The following is a 26,641-nucleotide window of genomic DNA, read 5'->3' as shown; positions in this document are numbered from 1 at the left end:
CTAGACTAGAATTAAACTTCAATAGCCAAAAAAAATGAGGTAGAGCACTTTGTTGTCAGTGTGTGTGGAGAGCCGTGCCTGTTCACAATGGAGTTAGAGATCTGAGGCATTACCAGATCCTAGCGCATGATGGGGAGGAAAATCTTAAAAGGGCTCAAGGCTAGAGCAATAATGCTGCTGACTTGTATATGACAAATGGCTCAAGGACCCACAAGTTAGATCAGACGGACTGAGTGAATACAGACTTGCCATTTTAAGCTTGCAGATCTAAATATCACTATTAGCTATTCCAGCTAGTTTTAATTCCAAGTTTGATTTAAGACTGCTCATTAAACAAAACCAGTTAAGCAGACAAAAAAAATATTTACAATTTAATTTGTAATTAAGATTTGATTATTGACCATATCGTTTTATTTTCACTATATTCAAACAGATCTTAAAGGTTCATAGTAGAAACCTAGCCTTACCTTCCCATAGTGAACTTTAGTCCTTATATTTTGCATACAAATAACCCAGAGATGTGCCAAACAAAGACATTTACAAGTCTGCCCTATCCATGAGGGAAAGGGGTGACGAACCGGGGATGAATTTCCAGTTACCCATTCATACCACCAAATTACATCTGAATAAAGTACTTTGCTTTAAAGGGAGGGGAAGATTGTTCCATAGAAGCGACAATCTCTGTGGTGCAAACCTATCCTCCAACATGCTATTTTTACTCTGCAAAAGAGAATGATATCCCTTGAGCGAGTGTTTATGATACCACTGAACTTGCAAATGTGTACTAGGTCTGATAGAATAGGGTCTGCTGAAGCTCTATACTCAAGGCAGTAGTCACCTCCCACTAGCTTGCATGATACAAGGGAGAGGGGGACAATGCTTTGAGATGGTCTGCAAAGATTTTAAGATTTAGGTCCTTGATATTTTTTTAATAAGAAAGTGTGGTTGTTCCAGTTATGACAAACTCAAATTCCATGGAAGCATCCCATACAGCCCATCTGTACTACAGATTTTTTTTTCATGCAGATATTATTTTTCTGATCTCTAATAGGTCTCAGTTTCATACCTTTAATCTCTGTAATTATCTCCAGTTTTCCATTTTCTAGTTAATTTTTTTTTTATACAGCTTTCATAGTCGCCATCAACACCAAACAGCAACGTTTTCACATTTTTAGTATATGTTATTTTAAACCAACTCAACAAAAGCATCTCTGCACAGAAGTTAAACTGTCAAAGTATAAGACGTAGCCTATTCAAATCATTTTTGTACTGAAACACACCTCTTGTTTGCAGATACATTTTTTCAACTCTGGTAGGGTACAGAAATATTTATCCAAACACTGTTCAAAAAATTCTAGATTTTCTCACATATCTAGAAGTAAGACATATTTTTTACAACTGCTCATGTGTAATGTCATTACTTGATTGTTCATGTCATGTTATTTTTACCTCTGTACTATATTGTCTTCTTAAATCTAATTTTGCCTTACAAGTTCTACTTGTTACTCATTTCCTGGCAGCCAAATGCTTTGGAGTACAATGATCTATAAAAATAAACATGTATTTGGCTGATGAAAACAGAAATACAACTGCTTATTAACATAAAGAAAATAAACTGGTTAACAATCAAATATGAGTAAAGTACAGTTGTGTACACTTACCATAAATGTAGATGTTCAAGTGTATTCACTGTTGCAGTCATTACATTTGGGTAATCTGCTGGCAGGTTGCCCTCAGTCGGCCTGAATATCAAAGTCTTGGGTCCTGCGTCAGTTGTAGTCTCCTCTTCCATGACGTCAGGTCATCAGGGGTATAAAACAGGCAGCCGACGCCATTTTAATCAGTTTTTCTTGCCCCAGATGTCAGGTGCCCCCAAATGGGGAGAAAAAAAAATATATATATATATATATATATATATATATATATATATATATATATATATACACATACACATATATATATATATACATACACATACATACATATATATATATATATATATATACACATACATATATATATATACACATACATATATATATATATATATATATATATATATATATATATATATATATATATATATATATATATATATATATATATATATATATATATATATATATATATAAATATATAAACAGCAATATATGTAAATGCACTTTTAGGAACATAAACTTTACCTTCATCTAAAAGAAAATACACCACAAAGGCTTTAGAATATAGTGAAGGAAAGGGAAGTTATAGAAAATGGGGGATGGCGGGTGGGTAACCCAGACTGCAACAGTGAATACACTCGAACATCTACATTTACGGTAAGTGCACACAACTGTACAATGTTCTTCATGTTTCACTGTTGCAGTCATTACATTTGGGTAAAATCCCAAAGCTATGGATGGGAGGATGGAATGGAACTAAATAGCATTAGGAACGGCTATGAGGCCCTGCAGAACTGCAGTGGCAAAGCCTGCCCTGGATTTGGAGAAGAGAAGCAAATGATAATGCTTTGTGAAGGTATGAACAGAGCTCCAAGTAACAGCTTCTAGAATGTCTTTGGTTGGAACTCCTCTGAGAAATGCTGCTGAAGTAGAGGCACCCCTGATTGTAGAAACCAAGAAACCTGCACAAATGGAAATACTGAAAACAATTATGCCATTGCTAGAGGAAGATGAGACTCATCAATTAACACCTAAGACAAGAACAGGCGAGACAAAAATGATGTACAACCCAACAGGAAGTCTCCTGGAACAGACAGTATTCCAAGTGTCGCACCCCATTATTCACTACACACGTCATGAGGGTCCCCAGGTAGGATAATCTTATGTCTGCACTTCTTGCACTTTTCAAATCTGTCCTTAGGTTCCTTTCCTATAGCTAAGCCTAACACATCCTTATTACACTACCACAGTAATGCACCTGAAAAAAATCCATTAACTAAATGCTCATTATAACAATGACCTGTTGCTAACCTGACAGGAAAGGAAAAATTATAAAGAAAATAGTAAGGAGGTTGACAAAGGACAGGGTGTGTCTGAGTGGAGAAAAGATCAGGACAAGAAGTAGTACAGTAAACTCTCAGTTAACCGGAACGGAAGCAACCAGCACTCTCAAGCAGCCAGAAAAAAATATCAAAGAAATATAGTACAATTTTCATGTGTTGCACTTTGTTTCCCCCAGCAGAAACATTACATTTTTAGAGTTTTAAAAAGGAAGACAGGAATAAATTCCCCACTCTCCCCAACCTGAGAACAAGTCAAACCAAACAAATAGTATTGGGTACAGTATTAGTCAGACCTGCTTTTAATAGCAACTCTCAAGCAACCAGGAACTACAGTTATCTGGCATCTACCAATCCCCATGGGTACCGGTTAACTGAGAGATCTGAAGTAGTAACTTCATTTGATCTGCAACCTGTGGGTGTCGGATCCGACCTCGGATCCGATCCGGCAGCTTTCTAAACTCTAAGATCTGAGCTCCTAGCTCCTCCCCCCTACCCATAATCCCCGACTACCAACCACATTACCTCAGATCGTTTTTTGCCGTGGCTGAAGAAGCTTCCCTGTAAAGAGCTCCTGGCTGGGTGAGATCATTGCTGGTTTTAAACCAACTTTTTTCAAAGTTGTCGTTGTGTGTGTGTTAGCCCCTTTTTCTACTTCTTGTGCTAGTTTTGTTAATTTAATCACTAGCTTATCTTCACTCCCCTCCCCCAACTAGTGTTTGGGTGTGTGTGTGAATAATGCCTGAAGGGCCTAAGGCCGTTTTTTTCTAAATGTACTGAGTGTGGCCACAAGCTTTCCCCAGCTGATGGCCACACTCAGTGCGTTTTGTGCCTGGGGGCAACACATTTGTCAGAGGCCTGTGAGATTTGCGCGGCCTTTAACCCCCGGGCACTTCGGGATAGGAAGAACAAGCTGATCCTGGCGGGAAAGCTCCCCCAGGAGTCAGCTTCTTCTTCCTCTCCCGTTCGGGCTCCAGCTGCTTCGGCAGCTTCGGCGCCGTCTATCCCCCTTAGCTCTACCCGGGACTCAACCTCCCTCATCGGGTTTGAGCTCTGGGGAAACTAGTGCCTCTTCCCTTAGAGAGAAGAGGTACAAGGATAAGGAAGGACATAAGTCCCACAAAAGGCGGGCTGAACCTCATCCTTCGGCTTCGCCAGTGAAACTGCTCAAGTCTCCCTCGAGGGTCTCTGGATCCCCCTCCTCTCGGCGCCGTTCGCCCCGTTTCTCACCGGAGGAGGATAGGTCTCCCTCAAGATCTTCGAGGTGGCCCTCCCAGCCCGACTCTACTACTTCGTCCAGGTTGACCCGAAGTGGATATGGATCGGATGACGCGTCGGTTCTTGCAGACCCAAATGCAGATAGGGATGCTCTTGCACCCCCCCCCCTCTGGGGGGGGAGTGCAGCCCCCATATTTGCCCGATCACTCCTTCTCCGACTCGTTTTCGGGTCTCGGAGTCATCGGATCCAGGCCCTTTCAGACCCGGGGAATTGTCGGCGCCGATAGCTGTGGTCTCTTCGATGCCGACTATACCTTCGAGCTTGTCGGACCCGAGCTCTCGGGTCAGAGGGCTGAGCGTCGGACCCGAGGGAGTTGCTGTGTCTTCGGCGCTGTTGGCGTCGGAGCACACCTCTGCCTCGGCGCCGACTGCATCGGCTCGACCCGATCCTTCCTCGGATCCGAGGAGATTGCTCTCAGAGGCTGGCGAGAGTGGCTCTCCTTCGGCTTTTGAGGTAGTGGAGAGGGTACTGTCGAGGTCCTCCAGATCCCTGACCCGGGCTTCGGATCCACCCGTACCCCCACTGTATAAGGGTCTGTCTTCCATCATCCATCCATTGGGACAGCCTGCCCAAGCCCTCCAGCTAGTTCCCGTGGAGGAACAACAACCCGTGGACGAGCCCTCTTCTGACAGTCCCACCGAGGAGGTCCCTCGGAAACATCGGTGCAAAAGGAGGCACCTGGACTCCCCAGAGTCCGTTACCACAGACACAGACTTAGATGATACGGAGGGTTCCCCAAGGTCACCCCCTGAATATGTCTCCTTTGGAGACATCATGGAAATGTTGCGTATCAGAGGGGGGTGGTCAGCCCAAAAGCCCTCCCTTGATGAGGCCGTGTTCCTGGAGGCCTTTGAGGCAGGCCCATCTACCTCCTGGGTGTCCCCTCCGGCCGACCCCCTGGTGGACTTAATTACCACCAGGGCGTGGAAGGAGCCCGACACCGTGGAGCCAATCCCTAGGCACCCCGATAAAGTCCTCAGCCCACCCACAGACAGACCGTCTTGGGCCAAAGGAACCCCCGTTGATGCTATGTTGGTGGCGGCGGCCACTAAGAAAGAACTCGCGCAGGAGAGTTCTTCGGTTCACCCACCGGATAAGGAATCTCGAGTGCTTGACCGGATTGGGAAGCGGATGTTTGCTTCAGCGACCTTTTCCATAAGGGCGCTGAACTATATGGCACATACCATTAAGGCTACAGCGAGACTTGATTAAGGAATATGCTGCAGCCCCCCCGCAGTCCATGTCAGTCCCAGACAAGAAGATTTTTGAGACTCGTATGGCCACTCTAAAATCCATCTCCAATACATCTATGCGGCTTCTCTCCCATGCAACGGAGGGAGCCGCTAGAGCTAGTGTAGCCGGGGTCATCTTGCGACGTCTCTCCTGGTTCCGTCTTTGCGACTTCATGGATCCCTTCAAGGTGTCCTTCGCGAACGCCCCTTTTGACGGTTCTGTCTTGTTTGGCAAAACTGTTCGCGACACGCTGGTCCAAAGCGAAAAGGACGGGAAGGCGCTGTCTGCCGGAGTCCGCTTCTCTAATCCCCAAAGATCCTTCTCCAGGAATCAGAGGGGACAGAAGAAGCTGTGGTTCCGTAAGTCTCAGCAATCCCATCCTGCTGTAGACCACTCATCCTCTAGAGGCAGAGGAGGACAAGGTGGACGCCGGCCCAGAGGCAGATGGGGGCCGCGTAATTTCGGGTCTAGAGATCCTTTCTCGGACAGACCCGCGCAACAGCCCTGAGGGCTTGCCCGACTGTCCCTCTCTGGAGGCAGTCGGGGGGCGGTTGTCGGAGCACCTGTCAAACTGGGAGTCCCTTACAATAGATCGATGGGTCCTCCGGATCATATCCAGAGGATACTCCATTCCATTCATAAACCTTCCCCCCAAACCCAGACGTCTCCCCGATGTCCCACCCGATCAGAGGGAGGCAATGGCTTTGGAGATTTCAAAGCTGCTAAGAAAAAGAGCCATCCAGCCCGTCTCCCCAGATCAGTCCAGATTGGGTTATTACTCCAGGTTCTTTTTGGTGCCAAAGAAAACGGGGGACCTCAGACCCATCTTAGACCTTGCCGCTCTGAACCTGTTCATACCAAAGGAAAAGTTCCGGATGGTCACTCTCTCCAATCAATTCTCCCCCTTCTGCGGGAGAATGACTGGATGTGCTCATTAGACCTCAAGGATGCGTATTACCACATCTTAATGCACAGACGATCCAGGAGGTTCCTACGCTTCCGGCTCGGAGCCAGTCATCATCAATTCAGGGTTCTTCCATTCGGCCTCACCTCAGCCCCCAGAGTGTTCACCAAGGTCATGGCACTGGTTGCAGCCCACCTGAGACTCCAGGGCATTCAGGTCTTCCCCTACCTAGACGACTGGCTCCTCACCGCGACCAACAGGCATCAGCTCTGTGTGGCGAGAGATTATGCTCTGTCTCTGGCCCACAACCTAGGCATCTCAGTGAACGAGCAGAAATCCTGCCTGTGCCCCACTCAAGCCCTAGAATTCATAGGGGCCAGGCTAGATACACGAATCTCCCGAGTTGTTCTAACGTCAGTCAGGCTGAACAGCTTGTCGTATCAGGTGTTAGCCCTTCTTCGGAGCCCTGCTCCTCCGGCGGAGTTAGTCCTGAGGGCACTGGGGTCTATGACAGCAGCGATCGGTCTCTCTCTTCATGCCCGTCTGCGAATGCGCATATTACAATGGACCCTTCAAGTCCAATGGTCCCTGTCGATCCACCCGTTAAGCACGTCAATACCCCTGAGCAGGGTGTGCAGGGACTCCCTTCTGTGGTGGTTACAGGCACAGGGACTCCCTTCTGTGGTGGTTACAGGCACAGGAACTCAGAGAAGGGAGGCCCTTTGTGATCCCCCCGGTCGAAGCCACGTTGACCACGGACGCTTCTCGCCTCGGGTGGGGGGGCACTGTTCAGGCAGATCCGTTCAAGGCACGTGGACTTCCCTAGAGACCGCACTGCATATCAATATCCTAGAGATGAGGGCGGTGCTTTTGGCGTTGCAAGCTCTCCACGACCTTCTTCCCCTGGGGACTATTGCAATCCAGACGGACAACATATCAGTAGTCTGGTACATAAACAAACAAGGAGGGACCAGATCTTATCCCCTGTGTCGAGAAGCCATGAGAGTGTGGGAATGGGTGATTTCCACCAACCGCTTTCTGATAGCAACACACATTCCGGGACGGTCCAACATATTAGCGGACAAGCTAAGTCGAGTGCTCCTCACTCCATACGAGTGGTCTCTGAATCCGTCTGTTGCGAAGCAGATCTTCCACAAATGGGGTCAGCCTCGCTGCGATCTTTTCGCTTCTCCTTTAAACACAAAATGCATCGAGTACTTCGCGATAGTCCCCCCCAGAGGGGAGACCCCCCAGAGACGCTCTAGTCCATGCTTGGCCTCCAGGACTCCTTTATGCTTATCCCCCCCTCCCACTCATGATGAAATTCATCCATAAAGCCTGTTGGTTGGGGAGCAGAGTTATCCTCATAGCCCCATTCTGGCCTCGACAGATCTGGTTCCCCTTTCTGTGGTCTCACAGTATGGCTCCTCCATGGATTCTGGATCCCAGTCCAGACCTAATCTCACATCCAGCGAGATGCCACCCCCCAAACCTGGTCAATCTCAAACTTGTTGCTTGGTTGATCCAGTTCCATTAATGGCTAGGACTCCCGGTATCTCATCTTCCGTTAAGGCCATTCTGGTGGCGGCTCATAAACAGTCTACCAGAAAACTTTACAACAGTAAATGGAAACGTTTTTCCATCTGGGCCAAAGACAAAGACTTGGACCCATTTACTGTCCCTATTCTGACTATTCTGGACTTCCTTTCCCTGCTTTTTAGGCAGGGAGCAAGTGCCTCCACGGTCAAGGTGCAGTTGGCGGCCATCTCCCATTTTCATGTGGGGGACGGCATAGGCTCCTTAGCATCTATAAAGTTGTGCAAAACATTCTTAAGAGGCGTTTTTCTTTTGAAACCACCTGTAAAGACTGTGGTTCCCCCGTGGGATCTCACTCTGGTCTTGCAAGCCTTGACGAGACCACCTTTCGAGCCTGCGGACTCGGTTCCGTTGAAGTTCTTATCTTGGAAAACGGCTTTCTTGGTGGCTATTACTTCAGCCAAGAGGGTTTCAGAATTACAAGCTCTGTGTATCAAACTTCTGTACCTTATCTTTCACAAGGATAGAGTGTCCCTCAGGACTAATCCGTCTTTCTTGCCTAAGGTGGCTACAGAATCAAATATTAATCAATCAATAAATCTTCCTGTATTTTTCCCAAATTTTCACAACAAAGGTGAATACACGTTGCACAAATTGGATGTACACAGACAACTGCGTTTTTACTTGCACAGGACTAGAGAGTTTCGCAAGTCGGACCAGTTGTTTGTTTCTTATGCAAAGTCAGCCATGGGCAAGGCAATTGCTAAAGTGACTGTAGCAAATTGGATCTGTCAGTGCATTATACTGGGATACACTTCGTCTGGTAAGCCAGCTCCGGTTGGCGTCCGTGCTCATTCCACAAGATCTGTAGCTACCTCAACAGCCTTTTGGTCTAGGGTTCCAGTAGACGACATTTGTTCAGCAGCTACCTGGTCCTCATCTCATACGTTCATTTCTCATTACAAGCTGGATATGATTTCCAGGAGTATGGCTTCTTTTGGCTTCGCGGTGCTTCGGAATATCCTTCCGTAAGGACCACCCAGGTTCTTATAGGTTAGCTGGGGACTCTGTCCCACAGGTTGCAGATCAAATGAAGTAACTACTTCAGATAAAGAAGTTATGTACTCACCATAACGTTCCATCTGAGTAGATACTTCATTTGTCTGCAACCGACCCCCCCTGCCATCCCCCGAACCTGTCGGGAATTTTTCTGATCATTTGGAGTTGGTTTCTGTCTCAAGTTGGTGAGGCAAAAAAAACGATCTGAGGTAATGTGGTTGGTAGTAGGGGATTATGGGTAGGGGGGAGGAGCTAGGAGCTCGGATCTTGGAGCTTGGAAAGCGGTCGGATCCGACACCCACAGGTTGCAGACAAATGAAGTATCTACTCAGATGGAACGTTATGGTGAGTACATAACTTCTTTTTTACTGTAGTAAAAATATTAGAAAGTACTACAGCAGCTTTAACGACTAAATATAAGAACAATGACCAGATATAAAGAGGAGGAAAAGGTTTCATACACTTATTTGCATGAAGATGCTGAAAAAAATTCCTAAGGCTCAAGCTCATTTGGAAACTTCATTGAGCTTCAATAGATACAATAAGATCTGTTGATTTCCCTTCAGAGCAAGGTATTATGGAACAGGGGTGGAATATGAACTTATGAAGAGTTGCACGGTCTCTCATTACAAGTATATTGGCACCAAGGCAACAATCCCAATTGTTACGGTGTCTGGAAAGGAACAAAGAAATCCAAAGGCCACATGACCATCAGGAAGTTTAAAATCATACAGTGGATAACACAGCCACATTTTGGGGAAAAACAATGAAACCTAATGCAAAAACAAGTCAATGAGACAATCTCAAAGGGCAATGAAAGTTATTGATGAGGACATACTCTGCTATGCAGCTAACCTAAATTACATGTCCCTATTTTGAATAAAAATGAATTTATAAATTAGGTATTGAAATGCTCCACTACCAAGCAACACATTTATCAATGAGACTGGACCCCACATCCTTTAATGTACAAGAACAATTTCCCAAAACCTGTGACAAAAGCACTTCTGCTGCTTCTTCTTTCAGCTGCTCCCGTTAGGGGTCACCACAGCAGATCAACTGTTTCCATTTCTTCCTGTCCTCTGCATTTTGCTCTGTCACACCAACCGCCTGCATGTCCACTCTCACCACATCCATAAACCTTATCTTAGGCCTTCCTCTTTTCCTGTTACCTGGTAGCTTCATCCTTAGCATCTTTTTCCCAATATACTCTGCATCCCTCCTCAGCACATGTCCAAACCAACGTAATCTTGCCTCTCTGGCTTTGTCTCCAAACCTTCCAACCTGGGCTGACCCTCTAATATACTTATTCCTAATCCTGTCCATCCTCGTCACATCCAGTGCAAATCTTAACATCTTCAACTCTTTCACGTCAAGCTCTGACTCCTGCCTTATTGTCAATGCCACTGTCTCCAATCCTTATAACATAGCTGGTCTCACTACCCTCCTGTAGACCTTCCATTTCACTCTTACTGGTACTAGTCTGGCAAAAATCACTCCTGACACTCGTCTCCACCCACTCCATCCTGCCTGTATTGTCTTCTTCACCTCTCTTCCACATTCACCATTACTCTGAACTGTTGATCCCAAGTACTTAAACAGCACAATCCATGAAAATAGCCACTAGTAAATGTGTTGATTTGTGTGCTTATTTCTAATGAGCAAGTAGTCAAGTAACTTATGCACAAAGCCATGGATATCATCTCTTTGTACCATATTCAAATATCCAACCCAACTGAACTGGAGATAAAAAGGAAAAGTGCTGTTGAAACAGAGTGCAATCCATCATGGAAAAAAGGGTAAACCTAAAGGGAACAGGATGCAAATGAGAGCAATGGATAAATAATGGTGGGAGAAGACTCTAGTACCAGCTTGGCGTGGGGTAGGACAATATTCTTAAAAGGGCTAAGTGTGATGGCATAGATGGGTTACACAGGCACATCTTCCCCTAGCTCAGGTGATAAGATGCTAACAAAAGTATCTCTACAATGACTCAACAGAATGCAAAAAAAGTACAGTTTTGTACCTACCATAAATGTAGATGTCCGATAGACATGCAACTGCAGTCATAACATGTGGGTTGTCCTGACTCAGGCAGCCCTCGGTCGGCCGGATTCCAAAGTCTGGGTCCGACGTCGGCTGATGTCGCATTTCTCTCCGACGTCAGAGCGGCTGGAGTATATAAGCATCAGCCGACGCCATTTTCTTCAGTGTTTCTTGCCCCAGATGCCAGGTGCCCTCCAAGGAAGGCTGTAATCAAATTGGAAGACAAAAACAGGATTCCAAACAAATAAATGAGCAATAAAACAAATACACCATAATAGATATCCCCAGCTAAGAGAAACAGGGATAGGAGTGGACCCTAGGCATAGAGGGGTATGGAGGGTGGGAAAATCCGACTGCAGTTGCATGTCTATCGGACATCTACATTTATGGTAGGTACAAAACTGTACTATGTCCTTCAAGAATGCAACTGCAGTCATAACATGTGGGTAGAATACCATAGCTTAGCTGGGGAGGAGGAATGCTCTAGGAAAAGATGGTGTGGCAATCAAACCCTGCAGGACTGCGAAGCAAAGCCTGCTCTGGATCTGGAGTATAGAGGGAGATTGTAGTGTTTGGAGAATGTATGCACGGAGCTCCATGTAGCAGCTTCTAGAATGTCCTTAGTAGGCACCCCTCTTAAGAATGCTGTAGAGGTGGCTGTAGCTCTGGTGGAATGTGGTCTGACATTGGCTGGAACAGCCTTTCCATGAAAGGAATAACAGAATCTGATGCAATGTCCAATCCATTTTGAAATAGTCTGTTTTGAAATTGCTTTTCCTTGGACTGCAGGGGCGTAAGCTACAAAAAATTGTTCAGACTTCCTACTGACCTTGGTTCTGTCCAGGTAGTAACAAAGTTGTCTGTGTATGTCCAAGGTATGCAACAGTCTTTCCCCCTTGTTCTCAGGATTGGGGAAGAAAGCAGGCAGATGAATTGCTTGATTTAAAGAAAAGTACAGTTTTGTACCTACCATAAATGTAGATGTTCGAGGATTCCATTGCTGCAGTCCTTACTATTGGGTATAGTCCGCGTCCAGTCGGCCCGAATACCAGAGTATAAGGCTGACGTCGGTCAGGGCGCATTAGACTGACGTCAGTACGTCAGGGTACTAATGCGCATGACCGGCGTCATATCCTCAGTCTTTTCTTGCCCCAGATGTCAGAAGACCCTAAAAGACAAGTCCCAAAATACCTGCACCAAAACATGTACAATATATACAAGAATATATACAAAAATATAAGCATGTAAACTCACCTACACAACCACCCCTAAACACAGAGGGGAAGGAGGGAGGGTAAATTGGACTGCAGCAATGGAATCCTCGAACATCTACATTTATGGTAGGTACAAAACTGTACTATGTTCTTCGTTTTCCATTGCTGCAGTCCTTACTATTGGGTAGAATCCCAAAGCAGAGGTAAGGAGGCTGGCAAATCATAAAGAAGTAGGAGCTGACAACATGCCTTGCAAAACAGCTGTGGCAAAACCAGCCCTAGACTTAGAGTAGATAGGAAGGTGATAATGCTTAGAGAAAGTATGCACTGAACTCCAAGTAGCTGCTTCCAAAATATCCTTAGTTGCCACCCCTTAGAAATGCTGTTGAAGTGGCAGTAGCCCTAGTGGAATGAGGCCTAATCCCAGCTGGAATCTCCTTGCCATGATGGGAATAACAAAATGCAATGCAAAAGCCAATCCACCTAGAAATAGTTTGTTTTGACACAGGCTTGCCCTGTGAACTCAAAGCAAAAGAAACAAACAACTGCTGAGACTGCCTAAAATCCTTAGTCCTGCTTAAATAATAACGCAATTGCCTGTGTACATCTAAAGTGTGCAAAATCTTTTCCCCTTTATTTTGAGGGTCTGCATAAAACGTAGGCAAATGAATAGTTTGGTTTAAAGCCACACTAGAAACCACCTTAGGCATAAAGGAAGGATTAGTGCGTAATGATACCCTATCCTTATGGAAAATCAAAAAGGGCTCTACTGCCATAAGGGCCTGCAACTCAGACACCCTTCTTGCAGAAGTAATAGCCAACAGAAAAGCAGTCTTCCATGACAAGTATTTCAATTCAGCAGTAGCTGCAGGCTCAAAAGGTTGTAGAGTAAGTTTTTCCAACACAAAATTGAGATCCCAAGCAGGAGTAGGAGCTCTACGGGGGTCTTATATTCTTTGCCCCTCTAAGAAACTGCTTGAACAAAGGATGCGAAAACAAAGGTGGGTCACAATCATAGTGAGCTGAAATTGCTGCAGCATGAATCTTAATGGAAGAGAAGGACAAACCTTTGTCCAATAACTCAGTAAGATATTGAAGAGCCACACTCAAATTAGGCTCAGAAATCTCCAAATTCTTTGCTGTACTCCAAAATAAAAATCTCTTCCATTTTTCTCGACACTCTCCTTGTACTAGGTCTTCTAGCTTCCATAATCACATTTAAAACTTGTTGAGGAAGTTGAGACCTGCTGTGTTTCAACACAGAATATGCCAGGCTGTTAGATGAAGAGAGTGAAGCTTGACATTGAGCAGATGACCGTCCTTCTGAGATAACAGATGAGGAATCAGAGGTAAAGGCCATGGAGGCTTCTTTACCAGACTCCGTAGTAGTGGGTACCAGTGTTGCCGAGGCCAATCTGGAGCTATCAAAATCATCCTTGGCCTGTCTTGTCTGACCTTTAATAGTACCTTTGGAAGAAGAGGCAGAGGTGGAAAGGCATACACATGAAGGTTTTCCAACTGAAAGACAGAGCATCCACTTTCCAAGCTGTGTGATGAAACCCCTTTGTGCAATACTTTGGCAGCTGGTGGTTTAGTGGAGAAGCGAACAGATCTATGTCTGGAGTTCCCCATGACACTGTCAATTTCTGAAATACATGAAGATCCAGTTTCCACTCGTGGGGATCCATGATTTGTCTGCTTAACACATCTGCTAAGGAGTTCTGTGCTCCTGGCAGAAACCTTGCCTGAAGAGTTAGTTGCAAGCTTAGCAGTCTCCCATAAAATCATTGCTTGCCTGCATAGAGGATAAGAATGTGTTCCCCCTTGCTTGTTGATGTACCACATGACAGTTGTGTTGTCTGTTAGAATCAACACCTGCCCTGGAAGAAGTAACTCCTTGAAAGCCATTAATGCAAACTGGACTGCTAACATCTCCTTCATGTTGATATGTAGATGCTGTAGTCTGGCAGGCCACTTGTCTTGTATCCACTTTCCATTTAGATGAGCTCCCCAAGCAATGTCCGAGGCATCTGTCGTTAAAATCTGACTTGCCTCTGGCCGGGTCACAGAGAGTCCCTTGTTTAGGTGACATTCCTGAGCCCACCACAAGAATTCTTTTTGAAGGCAAGGTATTATTTGAATGACAGTGTCCAAACCCTGGCAGTGCTGTGACCATACATTTCTGACATACCACTGTAGCTTCCTCATATGCAGTTTGGCATTGGGAAGCACCAGAATACAAGATGCCATGAACCCTAATGCTTGAAGGACTGTCCTTGCAGTCAGCACGGACTGATGAGATAGTTGATGGAAGTAAAGTGACAGACTCTTTTGTTTGTCCGGGGTTAAAAGGCCATCTGGGCTGCTGTATTCAGTCTCACACCCAGAAAGCACATGTCTTGAGAGGGTACTAGACTGGACTTTATTTCATTCACAGAATACCCTAGGCATCTTAGCACTGCTATAACATATTCCAGATGCTGTAGAAGGTCTTCCTTTTCTTGAGCCAGAATCAGGCAGTCGTCCAAGTAAGGATAGATTTGAATTCCTTGAAGCCTGAAGTAAGCTATCACTGGAGCCAGAACCTTTGTGAATACTCTGGGCGCAGTAGATAAGCCAAAGGGCAATGCAGAGAACTGATAATGAGAATTTCCAGCTCGAAACCGCAGATACTTCCTGCAACTTAGCCTTATAGGCACATGAAGGTAAGCTTCCTTGAGATCTAAAGTTACCATCCAGTGATCTTTGCCCAGCAGAGGTAAAAGCTGTTGTAACGTCAACATCTTGAACTTGGGAATGTCCAGAAAAGTGTTGAGGAGAGATAAATCCAAAATTGGTCTCCACGGGGCGAGAATAAAATCCTAGGCCCCTTTCTGATACAGGGACTGGCTGAATGGCCCCCATCTTGAGTAACTGAGAAACTTGCTTGTGAGCCTCCTTTCTTTGTGGAGGAGGAACGTCTGGCATGCCTTTGAAAGGGGGCATTGTATGGAAATAAAATCTGTAACCGTGGTGAATGATATCCAACACCCATTTGTCTTGAGTAATTAAATCCCAATTTTCTTTGAAAAGAGACAGTCTTCCTCCCAAAGGAGCTGCCAGACGAGAATCTACTGGCAGCTGAAAAGACAGGTCATTGGGTCTGTTTACGAAAGGACTGACCCCTGCCCTCACCAGAAGTCTGAGCAGGTGAACTCCTGTTCTAGGCCTAAAAGAACCTTGAGCCCTGCCCCTACCACGTCTAGACCTACCCCTAGACTGGGAATCATAAGCAGGATATGTCCACCCCTTAGCAGGCCAATTTCTACTAAACTTGGTGGCTGCACCTGCAAAAATCTTTAACAGTTTGCATAGACTTAGCTTTGTCCTCCATTTTCTTTAAAACTGCTTCCACAGGCGATCCAAACAACACATCAGACTGTAAAGGAGCATCCAAAATCCTTGTCTTAACATGCTCAGCTAAATTCTGATCCTTCAACCAGGCATGCCTGCGAAGAACAGAACTAGTAGCAGCCACCCTCGAGGAGGCCTGTACAGCATCAAAACCACATTGCAAAGAATGCTTACCCACTTGCTCAGACACATGAACCAAGTCCAGCAACTCTTTACACTCAATACCTTCCGCCAAAGCATCCACCTTAGATTTTAATTGTGAAAGGAGATAATTCTGATATTTTAGCATGTGAAACTGACAATTCAACGCTCTCATGGCTAGAGTGGAAGAAGTATACACTTTCTTTCCCCACCTATCCAAGGCCCTTGCCTCTTTATCAGTGGGAACAGGATTTTTAACCACAGAAGCCTTAACACCTTTAGGCCCTTGAGAAATAGTTTCTGGGTCGCCCTAGGACTCTTAAACAAATACTTATGAGCTTGGGCACCCTATAATACCTATCAGGCTTAACAGGAGCAGGAGGCAAAGAGTCAGGATTCAGGGAAGCCTCTGCAAAACATCTTCCACCACATTCAACACAGGAGGAATAGCTAAGGGCCTATGCTGGGGCAAAACAAGAATTCCCTAAGCCTTTTCCTGGAATCAGAGTAATCCTGGCCTTCCCATTTAAAGTGCTCCCTCATGGAATGCAGAGTCTCTGAAAATGAGAAATCCTCAGGAGGAGAAGCTGTAGGAGTGGAATCATCCACATCAGAATCAGAATAAGTAGGATACTCCTGCAAGTCTTCCGCAGAAGACTCTGAAGCCTCTGAACACTGTTCAAAACTATCAAACTCGGTTCCACCCTAGGCCTCTTATCAGGCGGGGCATAGAACCTCTAATCATAGTAATCAAATCTTCTGCCATTTTAAGCATATGTTTCTTAGGTACAGAACCCGAAATGCTAGGAGAAGCCCCCACTGAAGCTGAACTAGGCCTACCTCTCAAAGAAGTTTTGGCAACAGAAGGAGAGGCTCTAACTACCTTGGGAAGAGAGGGAAGAACAGTTACCTGAGAAGCCCCTCAGCCTGGCCTACCTCCTGAGAAGGCACATCCTGTAACAGTAAAGTTTCTGCCTGAGACTCCATGGAAACTCCTGGCAAAACCTCTGGCTCCACTGAGCCTTCTAAAGAACCGACGTCCGGGACTGCCGGTTCATCAACCCTAGGCTTCACTGTTTTGTCCTTGCGCTTCTTGGGCCAGCGCCGGAGCATCCGGCGGCATTTTATAATTGCAACGCTTCCCAAACACTAACCTGGCACAGTCTAACCTCCTCTTAATAGTGCGTTTGTTAAACCTAGCACAAGAGCGGCAACCAACAACGTCGTGCTCAGGCCCTAAACAAGGTATACACAAGGTATGGTAATCCCTATGAGGTATCTGTTTCCCACAAGAAATACAGTTATTCACTTTTCTGACATCCGTAAAATACTGAGGCAAGAAAAACCAAAATGTTCCAACGGGTACTTAGCCAACTCTGTTTCGGTCTGAAACTCCGGTTTGAAATATTTCAGTACGCCAACCTGCACTCGCAAAACTGCTTCTGCATCGGACCATGCGGCAAAAAAGACTGGGGATATGACGTCGGTCATGCGCATTAGTACCCTGACGTACTGACGTCAGTCTAATGCGCCCTGACCGACGTCAGCCTTATACTCTGGTATTCGGGCCGACTGGACGCGGACTATACCCAATAGTAAGGACTGCAGCAATGGAAAACGAAGAACATCCCTAGATACCACCTTTGGCATGAAAGTAGGGTCGGTCCTTAATGAAACTCTGTCTCTGTGAAAAATAATAAAGGGTGGTATTGCCATTAGGGCCTGTAGCTCCGAAACCCTTCTTGCTGATGTAATTGCCAACAGGAAAGCTGTCTTCCAAGAGAGAAATTGCAAGTCAACTGAAGCTGCTGGCTCAAATGGAGGTAGAGTCAGTTTTTCTAGAACAAAATTGAGGTCCCAGGCTGGCACTGGGGCCTTTCTTGGTGGCTTAATGTTCTTGATTCCCCTGAGGAATTGCCTTAGTAAAGGGTGAGAAAAAACAGGAGGATCAGTGTTGTACCTAGCTGAAATAGCAGATGCATGTATCTTTATGGAAGAATATGAGAGGCTGTTCTTTAACATATCTGCCAAATATTCCAAGATGAGTGGGATGTTCAACAATGATGCATCATGTCCCTTGCTGGTGTTCCAATTGCTGAATCTTTTCCACTTTGCTAAGTAAACCTTTCTGGTGGATGGTCTTCGAGCCTCTGTTAGTATCCGCTGAACTTCCTTGGAGAGAGAAAAGCTGAATTTATTTACGGGATCTCCCAGGCTGTTAGCTGCAGTGTCTGAAGATTTGGATGCAGTGTTTCGAAATTGTGTTGTCAAAAGTAGAGGCCAATGGGGAAGGGTCCACCTCCGTAGTAGTGGGTACCAGTGTTGTCTTGGCCAGTCCGGAGCTATTATGATTCCCTTGGGTTTCTCTGCTTTGATCTTTAGTAATACTGAGGTCATCAGAGGCAGAGGTGGGAATGCATAGATTGCTAGGGAGTTCCATTTGAATGAGAGGGCATCTATTTTCCAAGCTTTTGGATGGTATGTCCTTGTGCAGAATTTTGGTAGAAGATGGTTGAGGTGAGAGGCAAATAGGTCCACTTCTGGCTTGCTCCATGTCGAAGTGAGTTGTCTGAAGGCCTTCGGATGTAACCTCCACTCGTGTGGATCTGTGAAATTCCTGCTTAGGCTGTCCGCCAACACATTGTCTTTTCCTGGAACAAACTGGGATTGTAACTGGATGTTTAGGCTCAGTGATTTCTCCCAAAGCTGCACTGTCAGTCTGCAAAGGGGGTAAGAGTGGGTGCCCCCTTGCTTGTTTATGTACCACATCACAGTGGTGTTGTCTGTCCGTATCAGTAAATGGCCTTGCTGGAGCTGGTGTTGAAAGGCCTCGATGGCATGCATTACTGCCAGCATTTCCTTTTGGTTTATATGCAGATGTGTTTCCTTTGGAGACCATTGTCCTTGTATACACCTGCCTTCCATGTGCGCCCCCCATCCAAGGTCTGAGGCGTCTGTAGTCATGGTCTGTGTTATCTGTGGTTTTTTGAATGACATACCTGTGTTTGCCTGGCTCACCGAGGCCCACCATAGGAATTCCTTTTGTAAGCATGGAATGAGTGGTATGATTGTCTCCAAGTTGTTGCTGTGTTGAGACCAAATGCTTTTTAGGTACCATTGAAGCTTTCTCATGTGTAGTCTTGCAAATGGAACCAGGAGAATGCAGGATGCCATGTAACCCAAGGCCTGCAGGAATCTCCTTGCAGTCATTTGGGTGAGATTTGCTAAACATTTGAAATAATGAGTTAACTTCTCTTGCTTGTCTTCTGTCAGGTAAGCCATCTGAGAGGCTGTGTCTATTTTGGCTCCTAAGAAGATTATTTGCTGGGATGGCTCCAGTCTTGACTTTTGGAAGTTGACTGTGTATCCCAGAGCTTGAAGTAATCGTATGACATAATCCAGGTTTTTTGTCAACATCAATTTGTCGTCCGCTTGTATGAGGCAGTCGTCCAGGTACGGGTAAATTTGTATCCCCTGGAGCCTGCAATGAGCAATTACTGAAGCCAGGCATTTTGTGAATACTCTGGGTGCAGTAGATAAGCCAAATGGCAATGCTGAGAATTGATAATGCTCTGGCCCTGCAAGAAATCTGAGGTATCTTCTGCAACTGTGTCTGATAGGGACATGCAGGTATGCCTCCTTGAGGTCCAGAGTATTCAGCCACAACCCCTTGCCCAGCATGGGAAGGAGTTGCTGTAAGGTCAGCATTTTGAACTTTGGTACTATGAGAAAGGTGTTTAATGCGGACAAGTCCAGTATTGGTCTCCATTGAGATTCTTTTCTTGGAACAAGGAACAGTAAAACCCCTGGTCTTGTTCTTGTTGTGGGACTCTTTCTATTGCTTTCATCTGAGTCAGCAGAGTGATTTGCTTGATAGCCTCTGCCCTCTGATTTTGTGGTAGGTTTGGCATGCCTTGTTTTCTTGGTAAGGTATGAAAATGAAACCTGTACCCTAGGTCTATAATGTCCAAAATCCATTTGTCCTTTGTCAGTCTGTGCCAGTTTTCTGCAAACAGAGATAACTTCCCGCCCAAGGGAGCTTCTAGTTGTTCCCTGGTAGGCGGTAGTAGAGGAAAGTCATTGAGATTGTGGTTGTGGGGCAGGTGAAACCCCTGCGTCACTTCTTTGGTTCCCTGGCTGCCATTGTCATCCCCTGTAAGGGCCTCTGTATTGGCCTCTTCCTCGGCCACGTCTGTTCTTACCCCTTTGAAACTTTTCTGGATTAGGAAAGGACCAGTTTTTTGAAGGCCAATTCCTACTGAATCTGGGGGGTTGAACCTGGAGGAAATCTTTCACTGTCCGAAATGATTTTGCTTTTTCTTCGATGGTCTTTAACACATCCTTAGCATTTGCACCAAAAAGCTTGTTCTTTTCCAAAGGTGCATCCAGAAGTTTTGCTTTTACATGATCTGGTAGAGGTTGATCTTTTAACCAAGCATGTCTACGAATGACTGCCCCTGTCATAGCTGCCCTACATGAAGCTTCCAGTGCATCATATCCACACTGCAGGAAGTGATTGCTTACTTGCTGAGTGTTATGTACAGCTTCCTGCAAAGTCTTCCTGTCTAAAGGATCAGGAGTGGCTAATGTTTTTTGTAAATCTTCTAACAGATAATTCTGATATTGTAACATATGAAAAAGGCAATTTAAAGCTCTCATAGATAAGGTAGTGGATGTGTAAACCTTTTTGCCCCATCTCTCTAATGACCTAGCTTCCCTGTTGGAGGGCAAAGGATTTTCTGAGGTGGAGGCTGAAACTCCTTTAGGCCCCTGTGAAATAGTTTCTAAGTCAGCAGAATGGGCCCTGAATAAATGGGAATGAGTTTCTGGGACCCTGTAATACCTGTCTGGCTTGGCTGGAGCAGGAGGAAGCGAATCAGGGGTAGCACTAGAGTCAGAATACAAATCATCCAGAACATCAAGTACAGGAGGAATAGCTAAGGGCCTGTGCTGAGGCTTCTTAAGGAAAGTCCTAAGGCGTTTCCTACAATCAGAATATTCCTGACCTTGCCACTTGAAATGTTCCCTCATGGTGTGCAGAACTTCCCCAAAAGAAATATCCTCAGGAGGGGAGGCCGAGGGGATGGAATCTTCTGCATCCGAGTCCTCATAGGTCTGAAAGAGCTCTTCCTGGCTATCAGAGTGGACAGAGCCCTCAGAATCTTCATCTGAAGGAGTAGGGTCAGAGGGTTCAACCCGGAGCCTTTTATCAGGAGGGGGCTGGGATCCTCTCTCAGGATGGGCCTGTGAACCTCTAATCATGGAAATTAAATCAGCAGCCATGGACATAATTTGTGTCTCTGGAGTCGGCTGAGGTAAGGATTTAGAAGTAATATGCTTAGTTTTGCTGGCTGCCTTAGCCCTAGTGTAGGCCTTAATAGACATGGCCATAGGGGGCCTGGCAGCTCCACGTGCAGGAGTGACCTTGTCTACAGCAATGGTCTTGGGCATTTCCTCGGTTTCGGTATCAGGAGGAAAATCTATAACTGGCGGAGTAATGTCTGGAATCGGAGTCGTCGGTAATGCGGTGTCTTCAGTTCGGAGCGGTGGAGAGACTGTCTCAGAGGGAACCGGAGCACTCGCGCTAGGTTTTGGCGTGGAGTTGGTAGTAGACGCGGGCCGAGGATGTCGGTCCCGGTCTTTTCGCTTTTTGGGAGTTTGCGATGTCGGAAGATCCGACGGCATGGTGTAAGCAAAATTATCGCCGAAAAAACTTCAGCGAACTCCGCCCGGCGCCTGAGAGTGCGCTTGTTGAAGCGAGCACAGGCTACACAGGCCGAGACGTCGTGGTCTGGGCCCAGGCAAGGGAGACAGTAAGAGTGGAAATCCTTATGAGGTATTTGTTTACCACAAGAAAGACAATTGTTAACTTTTTCAGTAATTTCTGACATCGGCTGAGGCAAGAAAAGGTCCCCAACGGGGTACTTAGCTTTTTTGATGACTTCGGTATCGTAGAATACAGGAGCTGACCGACCGGCACTTGCGAACTGCTTCTGCTTCGGGCACCGCGCGGCAAGAAAGACTGAAGAAAATGGCGTCGGCTGATGCTTATATACTCCAGCCGCTCTGACGTCGGAGAGAAATGCGACATCAGCCGACGTCGGACCCAGACTTTGGAATCCGGCCGACCGAGGGCTGCCTGAGGCAGGACAACCCACATGTTATGACTGCAGTTGCATTCTTGAAGGACATCAGGCAGCCAACAGAGAAACAGATGAAATATAAGCAATGCTGCCCATTTTCAGATGCATCAAGAGAGTTATATAACTGTACTCCATGGAATGCACAGGCACATCTTCCCCTAGCTCAGGTGATAAGATGCTAACAAAAGCATCTCTACAATGACTCAACAGAATGCAAAAAAACAGGCAGCCAACAGAGAAACATGAAATATAAGCAATGCTGCCCATTTTAAGATGCATCAAAAGAGTTATATAACTGTACTCAATGGAATGCAACCATACAGAGTGAGACAGATGACATGCAAGCAATGCTGCACTTTCTCAGCTGCATGAGAAAGAGTTACAAAATGCACTCAGTGGCACTTCCCATGAAGAAGTATTACTGTTTCTTGTGCATTTCTAGGGCTGTGCGATGGAAGAAAGTACAGTTTTGTACCTACCATAAATGTAGATGTTCGAGTGTACACCCTGCTGCAGTCATCACACTTGGGTTATCCTGTCGTCAGACGGTCCCGCAGTCAGCCGGAATTCCAAAGTCTTGGTCCGGCATCGGTTGCTGTCGCTTCTTCCCTGACGTCAGTGCGCCAGGGGTATATTTATAATGCATCCAACGCCATTTTCTTCAGTTTTTCTTGCCCCAGATGTCAGGTGCCCCCAGAAAGGTGGTCAGTAATTAGTACCAAATTAAGTAATTTTTGCACAAACACAGGAAGGTATTGTACAGATTTAGTCAGTTAGATCAGAGGGGATGGAGGGAGGGTAACCTGGACTGCAGCAGGGTGTACATTCGAACATCTACATTTATGGTAGGTACAAAACTGTACTATGTTCATCGTGTTACCCTGCTGCAGTCATCACACTTGGGTAGAATCCCAAAGCTAAGGATGGGTGGAGGAGTTACAGAGGGTTAGAGGAAGTTAGAAGGCCCTGCAGAACTGCAGTGGTGAAGCCAGCCCTATTCTTAGAGTAAAGTGGTAAGTGATAGTGTTTGGTAAAGGTGTGTACTGAACTCCAAATTGCAGCTTCCAAAATCTCCTTGGTTGGAACCCCCCTGAGGAAGGCTGTAGATGTAGCTGTTGCCCTGGTAGAGTGGGGCCTAATGGTTGCAGGAACTGGTTTTCCATGATGGGTATAGCAAAAACAAATGCAATGTACTATCCATTTAGAAATGGTTTGTTTTGATATAGCCTTCCCTTGTGAAACTGTAGCATAGGATACAAACAGCTGGTCAGATTTTCTGAAAGCCTTCGTTTTATCCAAGTAGTAACGAAGTTGCCTGTGAATGTCCAAGGAATGCAGGAGTCTTTCTCCTTTGTTCTGTGGATTTGGGAAGAAGGTGGGTAAGTGGATGGTTTGATTTAAAGCCACACTGGAAACCACCTTAGGCATGAAGGAAGGATTAGTTTGTAGAGAAACTCTGTCTTGATGGAAAATGAGGAAAGGTTCCACTGCCATTAGTGCCTACAGCTCTGAGACTCTTCTAGCTGAAGTTATTGCTAGCAGCAGGGCAGTCTTCCATGATAGGAACTGCAGATCTGCAGAGAAAGCTGGTTCAAAGGAAGGTAGCGTAAGTTTTTCCAGAACAAAATTGAGGTCCCATGTTGGTGTAGGTGCTCTCCTGGGGGGCCTAATGTTTTTTGCCCCTCTGAGAAACTGCCTTAGAAGTGGATGCAAAAATAAAGGTAGATCCGTGTTGTAGTGGGCTGAAATAGCTGATGCATGGATTTTAATGGAAGAAAAAGAAAGTCCTTTGTGCAACATCTCAGTTAAATACTGTAGAATCTGAGGCATGTGAGGCTGAAGTGTGTTTTGACCCTTAGCCTGGTTCCAGGCACAAAACCTTTTCCATTTGTCCGAATAGGCCTTCCTGGTGCTGGGCCTACTAGCTTCCAGAATAACATCCATAACTGCTTGGGAAACAGGAGCTGGCTGGATGCTTAGGTGATTTGCCATGCAGCCAGATTTAAGGTTTTGAGCTGGCTGTGAAGAATCTGATTGATTTGCTGTGTGAGCAAATGGGCAATTTGTGGTAAAATCCAAGGTGGGGCCTGGGCCATATTCCTCAATAGTGGGTACCAGTGCTGGCATGGCCAGTCTGAGGCTATGAGTATCAGTCGTGGTCTCTCCTTTCTGACTTTCAGAAGCACCTTTGTGAGGAGAGGCAATGGAGGGAAGGCATATACTGTCAGGTTTTTCCAACTGAATGAGAGTGCGTCCACTTTCCAAGCATGATGGTGAAGTGTCCTTGTACAAAATGTTGTTAGTTGATAGTGTTGAGGACTGGCAAACAGGTCTATGTCTGGAAGGCCCCATTTTTGAGTTATCATTGCAAATACTTGTGGATCCAGTTTCCACTCGTGGGGATCCATGATGTTTCTGCTGAGGTCGTCTGCCAATGTGCTCTTTTTTCCTGGCAAGAATTGAGCTTGTAACTGAACTTGGTAAGCCAGAGCTGTGTTCCACAAGGTCATTGCTTGCCTGCATAGAGGGTAGGAGCGTGTACCCCCTTGTTTGTTTATGTTTGGCCACCTGTTCAGTTGCATGTAACAGATCCTGCATTTCTTTCAATTCAGACGGTTGAGGGAGTGTGCTCATTTTTTGTTTTAACTGAGACATTAGAAATTGCTGATATTTTAACATGTGAAATTGGCAATTTAGTGCCCTCATAGCTAGAGTGGCTGAGGTGTAAACCTTTTTCCCCCACCTGTCTAGTGCTCTGGAGTCCCTTTCAGAGGGTACAGGATTTTTTGCCATAGAAGCCGTAGCCCCTTTGGGACCCTGGGAGTCTCTGGATCAGCAACAGGGCTTTTATAAAGAAATTTGTGGGAATCAGGCACTCTATAGTATCTGTCAGGTTTGGCCGGAGCAGGAGGCAGAGAATCTGGGTTCAAACTGGATTCTAAGTAAACATCATCCACAATGGCTAAAACTGGGGGGATGGCAAGTGGTCTATGCTGGGGGAGTAAAAGAAACTCTCTGAGCCTTTTCTTTGAGTCAGAGTAGTCCTGACCTTCCCAGTGAAAATGTTCCCTCATAGTGTGTAAAGTTTCCCCAAAGGGGTAGTCTTCAGGAGGAGAAGCTGAGGGAATAGAATCCTCAGCATCAGAATCTTCATAAGGGGAGAAGGAGTAATCTTGGTCCTCAGAGGAGCCTGAGGAAATGGACACTTGTTCACAGGAGGCATAATCTTCCTCTTGTCTAGGCCTTTTGTCGGGTGGGGGTTGGGAACCCCTGATTAAAGAGATCAAATCTTCAGCCATTTAGAGCATCTGTTTCTTAGGCATGGGGCCTTGAACTGGAGACTGAAGTGCAGTATTTTTAGGTTTAATAGGAGTCTTAGTCTTAGGATATGTTTTTATGGTGAGCGTCGGTCTGAAGACGCCTTCAGAAACCGAAGGTGTTTCTGCAGCACCGACATCTTTTTCAGCAGTGTCGTCGGTAGGGGCTAAACAAAATGGCTGTGCCGGCCTAGTACTTTCCGCCAAAGGTTCCGAAGCGGTCTCGGGTTCCAGATCTGCGGTAGTCAGGGGCTGAGTCGGAGCCTCACTGAAGACCGGTGAACCGGAGACCGGACCAGCCGAGGCCTCGGATTTTGGCTTGGGTCTAGGCTGCCTGTCCTTATCCTTGCGTTTTTTGTGCATGCCGGTAGTCGGTTGCTCCGACGGCATAGTGTAGTTAAATTTTCTACCGAAGTAGTGTTGTGCAAAATCAAAGAGTCTTTTTATAGTACGCTTATTAAACAACCAGTGACATCATGGTCTGGCCCTAGGCAGGGTATGCAGTAAGAATGAAAATCCTTATGAGGTATTTGCTTCCCACAAGAAATACAATTGTTAACTTTTTCTGACATCGGTCTGAGGCAAGAAAAGTTTCCCCAACAGGGTACTTAGCTTTATTGCAGACTTCGGATCTGAAATTCGACTTCGAAAATTTCAGGAGTCGGCCGACCGGCACTTGCGAACTGCTTCTGCTTCAGGCACCGCGCGGCAAGAAAGACTGAAGAAAATGGCACCGGATGCATTATATATACCCCTGGCGCACTGACGTCAGGGAAAAAGCGACAGCAACCGACGCCGGGCCAAGACTTTGGAATTCCGGCCGATTGCGGGACCACCTGACGACAGGATAACCCAAGTGTGATGACTGCAGCAGGGTAACACGATGAACATCAACCCTCAAGTCAAAACACAAAATTTGTCAAATCCTACAATGTGCTCAATCTAGGCAAATACTTACTCTTCCTGTTTTATCATGGCTCCCTGGTTTACAGTGTCAATGGTGTCTGCCCAAGGCAATTGGTGTGCCATCAAGGAATGACCAAACTGTTGGTCTCCAACATCTGCTCCAACCTCTGGATTAAATTCTTGTAAACCTTTTTGGGAAAACAAATGAAAATATATTAAAGTAGACAACTACACAAGGCAGAAAAGCAAATACAAAATAAAGAGTGCATGCTGTGTGGCACCTGTTAACAGACAGCATCAAGAAGCATGACATTTACTTATTCATTAACCAATCAACTCGTTCCACCATGACCACAGCCAAAGGCCACTAAAGTGACAGAAACAGTAACATATGAAGTACAATATGGCTGAAGTTAAATTACACTTCTGTCCAAGCTTACTGAGGTTACCAATTTACATATGCTAGAATAAT

General features: G+C 45.7%; 1 protein-coding gene across 4 annotated transcripts in view; it reads right to left on the bottom strand.

Annotated features, from left to right (window-relative positions):
• NCOA1 (nuclear receptor coactivator 1) overlaps window positions 1-26,641 on the bottom strand; it is a 1,171,950-nt gene that overhangs the window by 379,949 nt on the left and 765,360 nt on the right. For all 4 annotated transcript variants that reach the window (XM_044062390.1, XM_044062389.1, XM_044062386.1 and 1 more), the window contains exon 12: window positions 26,222-26,357. In XM_044062390.1, the coding sequence (XP_043918325.1) occupies window positions 26,222-26,357 (136 nt within the window). The remainder of the gene's footprint in view (window positions 1-26,221; window positions 26,358-26,641) is intronic.

This window comes from Protopterus annectens, chromosome 2.part1 (assembly GCF_019279795.1).
Source record: "Protopterus annectens isolate FY-2018-M chromosome 2.part1, PAN1.0, whole genome shotgun sequence".
NCBI lineage: Eukaryota > Metazoa > Chordata > Ceratodontiformes > Protopteridae > Protopterus > Protopterus annectens.
Note: the sequence above shows the minus strand (reverse complement) of the source record. Positions and strands in the feature narration are given on the sequence as shown.